Source organism: Pristis pectinata, chromosome 10, assembly GCF_009764475.1.
Source record: "Pristis pectinata isolate sPriPec2 chromosome 10, sPriPec2.1.pri, whole genome shotgun sequence".
In the NCBI taxonomy this organism is placed as follows: Eukaryota; Metazoa; Chordata; class Chondrichthyes; order Rhinopristiformes; family Pristidae; genus Pristis; species Pristis pectinata.
Window position 1 is genome coordinate 7,216,279 of NC_067414.1, and position 12,394 is coordinate 7,228,672.

General features: G+C 47.8%; 1 protein-coding gene across 1 annotated transcript in view; it reads left to right on the forward strand.

Annotated features, from left to right (window-relative positions):
• Nucleotides 1-12,394, forward strand: part of LOC127575150 (uncharacterized) — a 172,045-nt gene that overhangs the window by 39,597 nt on the left and 120,054 nt on the right. Inside the window, exons 5-6 of the mRNA XM_052024841.1 lie at nucleotides 89-337; nucleotides 2,338-2,430. Of these exons, the coding sequence (XP_051880801.1) occupies nucleotides 89-337; nucleotides 2,338-2,430 (342 nt within the window). The remainder of the gene's footprint in view (nucleotides 1-88; nucleotides 338-2,337; nucleotides 2,431-12,394) is intronic.

Consider the following 12,394-nt stretch of genomic DNA (forward strand, 5'->3'; position numbering starts at 1 on the left):
CCATGATGATATTGAATGAAGCGCAGGCTCAAATAGCCTACTCCTACTTTCTGGCGTTCTTGCGACAACAAAACCTCTACATTTTCAGGTCAACGGAATAAGTTTGCAAGATGTTACTCACCGTGAAGCAGTGAATACCCTGAGGAATTCTGGCACTGTGATTAAGATACTGATTTTGAGGAACAGGGCAGCGACCACTGACACCACAGTCACCTCCAGCTCAAGGACCAGTGAATCATACACCACCCATTATGATTGGAGTGAACATCCCAACAATGAGTGGCTGGATACAGAGGGTGTTTTCCTTGAAAAGAGCACATGTAATGGAAATAACTTGGTAAGTCAATCTCATACATCTGAAGTAAGTGGATTATGTTCGACATCTGGGTTCTACCCCGCCCTCAATCTAATCCTTTCTTCTTGTCTCTGTTTCCTAAAAATTGTTGAGTACTGGTGAGCGTTAACTGAGCACCAGTAGCCATGACTACCTGAGCTTCTGAAACTTAGGAGTGAACATCTTCACCCATGTTGATTTAGAGAGCCACTCGAGACCACTCTTCAGCCACCTTGATCATTTTTCACCCTTTCAGCTTGAAAGTACGAAGAGTGATTTTAGCAAGCGCTCTCCTCACCGGGTGAGACATGAATTTGGATCTTTCTGCACAGCGCCACACTGCCCTGAGGTTGTAGGAGAACCGGGAGATACAAGAGACTGCGGATACTGGAATTCAGAGCAATGCACAATCTGCTGGAGGAACTCAGTGTTTGTGGTGGGGGGGGGAGGGGGTGGCTGGTGGTGGTGGAAGGAATTGTCAACGCATCAGCCTTTCGACCCGAAACGTTGACGATTCCTTTCCCCCTCCGCAGATGCTGCTCGACCTGCTGAGTTCCCCCAGCAAATTCTGTGTTGCTTTTGGGGAAAAAACAGGATTGATGAGAACGAGAAAAAGCCCAAGACTGTTAAATAAATGGGTAAAGTAAAACTCCGATAATCCGGCACCTGCGGGAATTTGGTGGCAGTGGACTTGCAGATTTTCCAGACTATTGGATGTTTCTCCTACTAATACACACACTTTTATCTCACTTCTTTTTTTGCATGTGTACACTGTAGTATAATAAATTTTCCAGTGAACCCACTGAGTTTAAAGGGAGTAGCAAATATACAAGCACTCCGGATCCTAGATCCGGCTGCAAACCCACCCTTGTTCTGGACACCAATCCTATCTCCGGCCCCACATCCATCCCACGGTCGGGACCCTTGACTCTGACTTCACTCCCCACTCGCACTTTGGAGCCTTGGCTCACTTCCCCCGACTCATGAGTGTTCCAGACACCGGACCGTCGGGGATTTCGGAACAGTTGGACGCTGGATTATCGGAGTTTCGTTGTTGCAATGTTGCCTAAATCTGTGGTGACATCTACCATCTAAATCTAATCTGAAGCTGGCCACCTCGCCTCTCCGCTCTCAGTCCTGAGGCAGGGCTTCGACCTGAAACGTTGAGAGTTCCATTCTCGCCCACAGATGCTGCTCGACCTGCTGAGTTCCTCCAGCAGATTGTTTGTTGCTGCAGATTCCAGCATAGAACAAAGAACATAGAAAACCTGCATCACAAAGTTGTACTGAAAATGTCCCTACCCTAGAGATCACTAGGCTTACCCAGAGCCCTCTACTTTTCTCAGCTCCATGTACCCATCCAAAAGTCTCTTAAAAGATCCCATTGTATCCACCTCCACCACCGTTGCCGGCAGCCCGTTCCACACACTCACCACTCTCTGAGTGAAAAAACTTACCCCTGTCATCTCCCCTGTACCTACTCCCCAGCACCTTAAACCTATGTCCTCTTGTGGCCACCATTTCAGCCCTGGGAAAAAGCCTCTGACTATCTACCCGATCAATACCTCTCATCATCTTATACACCTCTATCAGGTCCCCCCTCATCCTCTGTCGCTCCAAGGAGAAAAGGCCGAGTTCCCTCAACCTGCTTTCATAAGGCATGCTCCCCAATCCAGGCAGCATCCTTGTAAATCTCCTCTGCACCCTTTCTATGGTTTCCACATCCTTCCTGTAGTGAGGTGACCAGAACTGAGCACAGTACTCCAAGTGGGGTCTGACCAGGGTCTGCAGTCTCTTGTGTCTCCGTGATAAATTACTTTCTGTGATAACTACTTTGAGTGAAGTTATTATTTTCTTTTTCAATTCCACTTGGTGGTGCTGTGGGCAACCCAATGACCAGTCACTGAAGTTCAATGACTAAGTTCGTACAGACTGCGAGCAGGATATGTGTACGTGTATAGACAACAGCTCACCCGCTCTCCTTCCTTATGCTCTTTTACCAGGGATCTGTGACCTCAGCAAATCGCACGGTTAACTCTTCTCGTGGGACATCGCAAAAGTGCACCTCATTCTGTATCGTGAACCATACCATGCCAGTGAGTAGCTTTGGGTTTTAAATCTTGGAGATTTAGAGGGAGTGTTCCATTGACCCAAACTATAGTAATACTTTGTTCCACCTTGTTCTAGTGCAATTGTGCTTTCCTAAAGTTACCAGATCTCGACACGACACATTCACGGTAAAATGCAGCATCACTTATATCAGAAAGGTTGCAGGTGTAGTTCTCTTCAGTGCAACACCCACTTTTCATTCAAATGTAAAGTGATATTTATGGATAAACAGGGCTTAAAGTCATAAGTTTTTCAAGCCCCAGAAGTCCTTGTGTCTGCCTGGACCATGTGTCCTGGCAACGGAGGACAACATGTCCGAAGCACTGATGTCCCGAAACTGGTGGCATGCTGTTCCACTTCCCAGGGCAGAGTCTTTGGATATCGGTCATTCACACACGCCACACACTCTCTCACACACACGCCACACACTCTCTCACACACACGCCACACACTCTCTCACACACACGCACACACCACACACACACGCCACACACTCTCTCACTCACACGCCACACACTCTCTCACACACACGCCACACACTCTCTCACACACACGCACACACACTCTCTCACACACACGCCACACACTCTCTCACACACACGCCACACCACACACACACGCCACACACTCTCTCACACACACGCCACACACTCTCTCACACACACGCCACACCACACACACACGCCACACACTCTCACACACACGCCACACACTCTCTCACACACACGCACACACCACACACACACACATACGCCATACACACCACATACACACACACTCACACACACACACCACACACGCACACACACACATACAAACTCATGCCACACACACACACTCACTCACTATCACTTTCACTCTCACTAACACACACACACACACACACACATTCAGCCCCTCATCCAATCACACACTCACTCACACACACACACACACACACACACACACACATTCAGCCCCTCATCCAATCACACTCTCACTCACACACACACACACACACACACACACATTCAGCCCCTCATCCAATCACACACTCACTCACACACACACACACTCACACACACACACACACACACTCACACACACTCACTCACACACACACTTGCTCACTCTCACACTCTCACACTCTCACGCACACACTCATTCACTCTCACACTCTCTCTTGTACTCTTTCACATTCACACACACACACACTCACTCACACACTCACACACACACTCACACACACTCACAGACATACTTTACCTACAGCACAGTAGCAGGCCCTTCTGACCCAACAAGTCCCCACCACCCATTTTAAACCCATGTTAACCTACCCGTACGTCTTTGGAACGTGGGAGAAAACCGGAGCACCCGGAGGAAACCCACGCAGACACGGGGAGAACGTACAAACTCCTTACAGACAGCGATGGGAATCGAACCCCGAAAGGGGTTGTCAGCTCCCCCACACCCTCATAGCTTCATTCCCACCCACCCCCTCATCCTCCCCATCATACCTGCCCCCACGTCTCCTCCCTCACCAACCTCCGGCCCTTCCAGGTGAGACAGTCTTTCACCTGTGAATCCCACGGTGTCATTTATTGCATCTGGTGCTCCCGGAGGGACCTCCTCTACATCGGTGAGAGCTGACGCGGATTGGGTGACTCCCTTCGCCGAGCACCTTCGCTCCGCCCGCCGTAGCAGCCGGGATCTCCCGGTGGCCTGCCATTCTAATCCCACTTCCCATTCCCGCACCGACATGTCTGTCCTTGGCCTCCTCCACTGCTGGGTCACAGCTGAACGAACAGCGCCTCGTACTCCTCCTGGGCAGTCTCCAACCTGCCGGCATCAACATCAGATTCTCAAACTTCCGGTAACCATTCCCCCCACCCCCCCCCACCCCGTCCCTTTTCCGTTTCCTCTTTTTCCTCTCCTCCTGATCCACCTGACCCCCATCCCCCTATCTCTTTCCCCTCCCCCCAGTCTATCTGCCCATCACCCACACACTCCTCCCACTGGTTCCCCTCCCCACCTCCCTCCCTCTATTCCATGGTCCACTGTCCTCTCCTATCAGATTCCAACATCTCCAGCCCTCTGTCACCTCCACCTGTCACCTCCCAGCTTCCCGCTCTCCCCCCCCCCCTCCCTCACCTGTCTATCACCCTCCTCTCACCTGGATCCACCTATCACCTGCCAGCTCTTGCTCCACCCCTTCCCCCCACCTCTTTATACCGGCTACCTCCCCCCTTCCTTTCCAATCCAGGTGAAGGGTCTCGGCCCGCAACCTCGACTGTCCGTCTCCCTCCACAGATGCTGCCTGACCCGCTGAGTTCCTCCAGCGCTTTCCATGTTACCCCCTCAGACTCCCATCTTCATCAGCTCCCTCATCCACGTGCCCACTCTCCGTACATTTGGAAATGTAACTGCATGTTTCTGAGCCCAAGGAGTAGAAGTTCAAATCAGGGTCCTATTTCACAAAGGATGAATCCTGGAAACCTGAAATAAATTTGCTGGGAATGAAGATATCCAAAATTATTGAGCCATGAAAGGTTCTATTCTGCCCAATCAGAAGATCGTGAATAGTCTTTCACTGTCTCTTTTACCCGAGTGGGATATATCCTCTGGGATATGTGTGAAGAAATTGTAAATCTGTGCTTTACAGGCAGTTTTATAGCACAATTCCACCAAAGCCACACTGCAAAAAATATACCCTCTGCTGTAATGCAACTGAAGATGCGGTATTGCTGCTGAAATAAGAGATTCTGGGGGCTTCCGATGACCCAGCTCAGCCCTGAAGACAGGTCTTTAAGCACAAAGGCTGCGAGTTCAATTCATTGTCAGATTTAGCTGCTTGTCTGGTGCATTCAAGTCGTGTCGAGTTTATTGTCATGTGCACAAGTACAGTGAGGTACAGGTGCAATGAAAAACTTGCTTGCAGCAGTGTCACTGGCATGTAGGTAGAGTCAATGCACAGAACATTGATTATACTATAGAGTGAGGAATTGAATGTGTGTGCTGTGCCTGAATGATGCACGGTGCATATATTGGCATCATCTGAGAGAGGTCCTGCGGCCCAACCAGTCCCTGCTGACCACAGCGCCCACCCAGCTAGTCCCAATTTCCTGCGTTTGGCCCATATCCCTCCAGGCCCCGCCCCTCCATGTACCTGTCCAAGGGCTTCTTAAATGATGCTGTTGTACCTGCCTCAGCCACTTCTTCTGGCAGCTCGTTCCATATACTCACCACCCTCTGCGTGAAAAAGTTGCCCCTCAGGTCCCTTTTAAATCTTTCCCCTCTCACCCTAAGCCTGTGCCCCTAGTCTTGGACTCCCCTACCCTGGGGAAAAGACTGTTACCGTCCACCTTATGGCCCTCATGATTTTATAAACCTCTATAATATCACCCCTCACTCCTACACTCCCAAGGAATAAAGCCTGTCCAACCTCTCCCTATAACTCAGGCCCTCGAGTCCTGGCAATATCCTTGTAAATCTTTTCTGCACTCTATCCAGCTTAATCACATCTTTCCTATAACAGGGTGACCAAAACTATCCACAGTGCTCCAAGTACGGCCTCACCAACGACTTATACAACTGCAACATAATGTCCCAACTCTGAGACTCAATGCCCTGACTGATGAAGGCCAGCTTCCTAAATGCCTTTTAGAGTTCTGAACTGAACTAATTTGTAAATATATCCAACTGGAGAAGTGTTTAGTGATCCCAAATGGGAAGAATGAATATCTTTCCACATTTCAGCACTATTGTTCCAATCGATGCAAACAAGCCAATGCCTCTATTTCTTTATGCTTTTCATGTAATCACCAACCCGAATTCTACCTGTTTTTATAAGGTCCACTGTAGTTGATCACAAATTAATTTACCACCATAAAACATGCAAACAGTGCATTAAGTGACAATTTGTGAAATTTGAATGAAATGGGAGGGGCGTGTTGTGGTGGGGGTGCAGACAGGTTGACTGATTTGAGCGATCTTTACATTTCCCCCTAAATAATTTCTCCACAGAATATACAGTAATTGATTGATTTATGAAGGGATGTGTCCATGGAAAATATTTCTTTAAGGAAAACTTTGTAAATTGAACATGCACGATTAGCATTTCAGTTCAGTGCATTCTAACACTGTACATCTTAGTGAAAAACAGCTTTTTGAGTCAAACATACATACCCCCAAAGAATCAATGGTATTGCAGTGAAAGTTTATAGATGTGAATGTGAATGACAAAATACCTGTAATTATCTATTCTAACTTTCAATGGATCAGATTCCTCTTCTGGTTTCTTAGAAGCTATAAGAATCAGATTATCACTGATGTGAAATTTGTTGTTTTGCGTTGAAATTTGTTGATTACTAATCGAGATGGAATAGGCTGCAGAAACTATTGGTGTTCAGCAAGCTGGGGTGAGAGGTGAATTCAGTTACTTCAAATGATAATGAATTCAAATTCAGGATATTTTTTCATCTGTTTTTCATTATTTATAATTCTTTTAATTGTGCACGTTTTTGATGTTTTTCAAATATTTCAATTTTTTTCCCCTCCTTGTATGTATCTCGATTCTTTCCTTGACACTGCACTTGGTTTCTTGTCTCGTCTCTTCCTCTCTTGATCCCTGCTGTGTTGCCAAGCTGCCCCGGATTATTCTGACTCATCCTTCAACATCCGATGAGGAATTAGAGCAATTGACATTAGAAAAGGACGAATATTGCCCAGAACAGTCTGAAAGCCCAGACAGCAATGACTTTTCAGATTATTTAAATAGTGCATTTTATCCACCGTAGGAAGATCCTTCTGGTAAAGAACTGCTTCCCACAGAGATTCACCATTTTTCAGTAAAAAAAAGGCCTTATTTATTCTGCAGATTATTAGTTAAGAGTGATTTGGAAGGGGGTTCTTTATGCTTGTGACGGTATAATGTGAAGACACATTTGCGTTGCAATGACGTCTTTCATTTGCCTGTAAGTCACAATATAACTAACAAAATTGGAAACTAAAAATTAAAGCCATTGATGAACAAGGCAAAAGACACTGAGCTTTTTTGCACTAAATGTATATCACTAAAGTGCCCAATTTACGATAAAGCCGCTAAGATCCTCCAGTCAGTAAATATGCCGTCTTGTCTTGAACAGTGACGTGCGGATCAGAAAGATTCCTCACAAATTACAGGCAGGCGAGTGCAGTGATTAGTTCTTTGGTCTAGGCCACTTGCTTCTGAGTGAACCTGTGTCTGGATTCTTACACTCGAACAGCGTGCTGCTCACAAATCAGGTGAGCTGATGCTTTCCTGCCCCCTCCCATCCCACTCCCTAATCAACTGCAGATGCTCATTGACCAAGAGTGCAAATTAAGAATGGAGATGCAGGCTGGAAAGTTGAGAGGGTAAAACATCCAAAATAAGTAAGGAAGTAAAGTAAAAATACAGTGAGAATTGTGAGCAAGCTTTCATTTCTTTCAGTCGGGGATATTTTAATCCTTTTAATATTTCACCAGAATTGAATGTTTTTTTTCTTTCAATAAAATGTACCATCTAAAACAGTGAGTCTGTCTTCTATGTGAATTTCTTTCTCCACTTATTTTGTTTTGAGATCTTCATGCGGTCTGTACAATAAACGTCTCTCCTGCAGAGCTGACAAAGCAACAGGATTGGGACCCCACCACCAAGCATATCTTCCCCTCCCTACCCCTTTCTGCCTTTCGCAGGGACCGCTCTCTCTGCTACTCCCTCGTTCACTCCTCCCTCCCAACCCATCCCGCTCCCACCCCGGGAACTTTCCACTGCCCCCGCCATAGGTGCAACACCTGCCCCTACACCACCTCCGTCACCTCCATCCAGGGACCCAAACAGTCCTTCCAGGTGAGACAGAGATTCACCTGCACCTCCCTTAATATCACCTACTGCATTCTGAGCTCCAAGTGTGGCCTCCTCTACATTAGTGAGACCAAACGCAGACGAGGTGACCGTTTTGCAGAACACCTGCGCTCTGTCTGTAACCGCGATCTGCATCTCCCCGTTGCCGGTCACTTCAACTCCCCCTCCCACACTATCACTGATATGTCAGTCCTTGGCCGCCCCCCCCCCCCCCCACTACTGGGAGAATTCCAAGTGCAAACTGAAGGAACAGCACCTCATTTTCCGTCTTGGAACCTTGCAGCTTAACAGCACGATCATTGAATTCTCCCACTTTAGATAATCCCCACACTCCTTCCCCACAACACCCCCCCCCACCATGCTTCTTATCTTCTTCCCTTTCCTAGCCTCCTTTTTTCCCTCTCTCTCCTTCCCTGTGACCCACCCCCCGGTGGATCTGCTCTCCCCTCCTCCCCCACACCTGCCTATCACTATCTCTTACCTGCATCTACCTATCACCACCCTGTGCCCACCCCGCCTCCCCTCTTTTGTCCACCTATCACTGCTCTGCTTTTCCCTCCTATATATTGGGCTTCCCCTTTTCCTATCTTCAGTCCTGAAGAAGGGTCCTGACCTGAAACGTTGACCGCCTGCTTTTCTCCACGGATGCTGCCTGGCCTGCTCAGTCCCTCCAGCATCATTGCGTTTTTCATCGAGATTCCAGCATCTGCAGTCCTTTGTTTCTCTGAAGCAACAGTAGGTTGGAAGTGCGCCAGGATTTAAATCTAAAGATATTGGGTTAAACAGGTATACCTTACAAAATCAGGATATGGAACTGAAAGCACTAGATGATGACATGAAGTTGCCAAAAAGTGGATTAAATTTAAATGTTGAGCCTTGTGCTATAAATACTGATTAGTTGGAAGTTATTTAGTGGAAAATCTATCTGTTCCGTCCTGGGAACGGAATAGGAGAAATGACGAAAAACAGCTCAGAAGCAAGAGTTGAAGGAAGGGAGATGCAAGAGACTGCAGCTGCTGGAATATAGAGCAGAAAACCAAACAAACTGCTGGAAGAGCTCAGCAGGTCCAGCAGCATCTGTGGCAGCAGAGAGGTGGTTGACATTTCAGGTTATTTTGGCAGGGTCTCGACCCGAAACGTCGACTATCCTTTTACCTCCACAGATGCGCCTTGACCCGCTGAGTTCCCCCAGCACTTTGCTTCTTTTTTTACTGAAGGAAGAGACAGGATTGAAAGGTTACATTAGCTGTTTTGATTTTTCTACCTGCATGGGTTGAATTCAAGAGCTATGTGCAATCAGGTGTTGTCAATACTGAATAGTTTTAGGAGCTTCTCAGAACTGTTTACATAGTGTGACGGATGGAATAACAGAGTGCAGGAGATGCAACCGTTCATCCCTCTGTGTAAAACTGAGGCAATGCTGAACCAAAGGGAACCAAAAGCAAGGACGTAATGCTGAGGCTTTCTCAGGCGTTGGTCAGACCACATTTGGAGTATTGTGAGCAGTTTTGGGCCCCGTATCTAAGGAAGGATGTACTGGCGTCGGACAGGTTCCAGAGGTTTACGAGAATGATCCTGGGGATGGAAGGGTTAACGTATGAGGAGCGTTTGATGGCTCTGGGCCTGTACTCACTGGAGTTTAGAAGGATGAGGGGGGGAATCTCATTGAAACCTACCGAATATTGAAAGGTCTGGATAGAGTGGACGTGGAGAGGATGTTTCCAGTAGTGGGAGAGTCTAGGACCGGAGGGCACAGCCTCAGAATAGAAGGATGTCCCTTTAAAACAGAGATGAGGAGGAATTTCTTTAGCCAGAGGGTGGTGAATCTGTGGAATTTATTGCCACGGATGGCTGTGGAGGCCAAGTCATTGGGTGGAGGTTGATAGGTTCTTGATTAGAAAAGGTGTCAAAGGTTATAGGGAGAAGGCAGGAGAATGGGGTTGAGAGGTAAAGATAAATCGGCCATGATCGAATGGCAGAGCAGACTCAATAGGCCGAATGGCCTAATTCTGCTCCTAAGCCTCATGGGTCTAGGGTTCAATTGCCAGTCCCCTGGAGTAGCCAATTGCAGCTAATTGTGCTGTAGTTGGCCAAGATGCTATCAGAGGGGTAAATGAGCCAGGATATTCACTTTATGAACATCTCCGACTGAAATGTTCATGGCTTTTGAGTTCAAAATTGACCTCTTGTGATGCTCCAGAGAAGAAAGTTGGTCACCCCTGCCATGGAGACTTGCAGAGGAGCAAAGACAATTTGGGTCATGTTCTTGGAGACGGTCATCTACAGTGGGGACAGTACATCTGCATAAATCAAGCAGAACAACACAATAATCCAGACAGTTGCAATAATTTTTAGTGAGCCACCGGTTGCCCTTGTGAACACATCCTGCTGAAGTGTACACCTGCATGGATTTTGGGTGATGGTAGAACGAGGTTTAGTTGTGACGTTCGACAGTCAGATAGTCTGCAATCTTTACTTGAGACAATTTATATCCTCTTTGGGGTTGAACACCTACACAAGTTATTTTGGATGATGAATTTTAAAAACTAAGAGCTATTTTCCTCACAGAAGCAACATAAAAAAGCGTTGGAGGAACTCAGCGGGTCGGGCAGCATCCAAGGAGGGAAATGGATAGTCGATGTTTCGGGTCGAGACCCTCCATCGGGACTGGAAAGAAAGAGGGGAGATAGTATAAAGAGATGGAGGGAAGGGGCAGAGCAAGAGCTGGCAGGTGATAGGTGGAAGGAAATAAAAAGAAAAATAGGGGAAAGGGGAGAGAGGGGGAGCAGAATCTCCACTTTTCCAACAGAAGTCCTTGAGTCCAGGTGTAGGGTCTGAATCCAAGTGCTGACTTGCTCTTTCTGCCCCCACGGCTGCTGAGCATTGTTTCATGTTTCAGCCCGGCTCGGTCGATAGGTTGCTTGTCTCCTGAGGTGTGCAAGTGTTGCAAGAGCACCTCCCGCACCCTCTCCATGTTGCCACGTTGAGGCCAGACGCAGGTTGGAGGAACAGCACCTGGTCAGTCTCCGCCCTGGAAGTCTCCAACCTGATGGCCTCAACATCGATTTCTCTAACTTCTGGTAACTCCTCCCTCTCCACCCCAACCCCCCCAACCCCTTTTAACCCCCCCCTTTGTTTTCCCTAATTCCTGTGGCCCCCTCACCCTTTCTCTTTCTCCTCCCCCAACCTCATGACCTGCCCATCTACTCATAGAACATAGAAGACTACAGCACAATACAGGCCCTTCAGCCCACGATGTTGTGCCGACATTTTATCCTGCTCTAAGATCCATCTAACCCTTCCCTCCCACATAGCCCCCTATTTCTCTATCATTCATTTATCTCTCTAAGAGTCTCATAAATGTCCTGAATGTATCTGCCCTCAAAACCTCTGCCGGCAGTGTGTTCCACGCACCCACCACTCTCTGTGTAAAAAACTTACCCCTGACATCCCCCTTATATCTTCCTCCAATCACCTTAAAATTATGTCCCCTCGTGTTAGCCATTGTGGCCCTGGGAAAAAGTCTCTGACTGTCCACTCGATCTATGCCTCTTATCATCTTGTACACCTCTACATTTCCACTGTGCACTCCCCCAAGGACATCTGATCCCAATTTACACTCCACCTCCTTCCCTTTATTCCATGGCCCACTGCCCTCTCCAACCCGATTCCTTCTTCTTCAGCCCTTTGCCTCTTCTACCCGTCACCTCCCAGCTTCATACATCACTCCCTTTCGTCCCCCCTTCCCCACCCACCTACCTTCCCCCTCTCACCTGGACTCACCTATCACCCGCCAGCTTGTTCTCCTCCCCTTCTCCCCCCCCACCCTTTTATTCTGGCTTCTGCCCTCTTCCTTTCCAGTCCTGATGAAGGGTCTCGACCCGAAACGTCGACTGTTTATTTCCCTCCATAGATGCTGCCTGACCCGCTGAGTTCCTCCGGCATTTTGCGTGTGTTGTTGCAAGAGCATTGCAGTTTTGGAGGTGTGCACTGTGGAAGAAGTGTCAGACTGAGTCTCCACGTGCCACTCTGGGTGAAAATGAAACTGCTTCAAAGAGAGGAGTATTCTTCCCAGGGCCCCAGTCAAC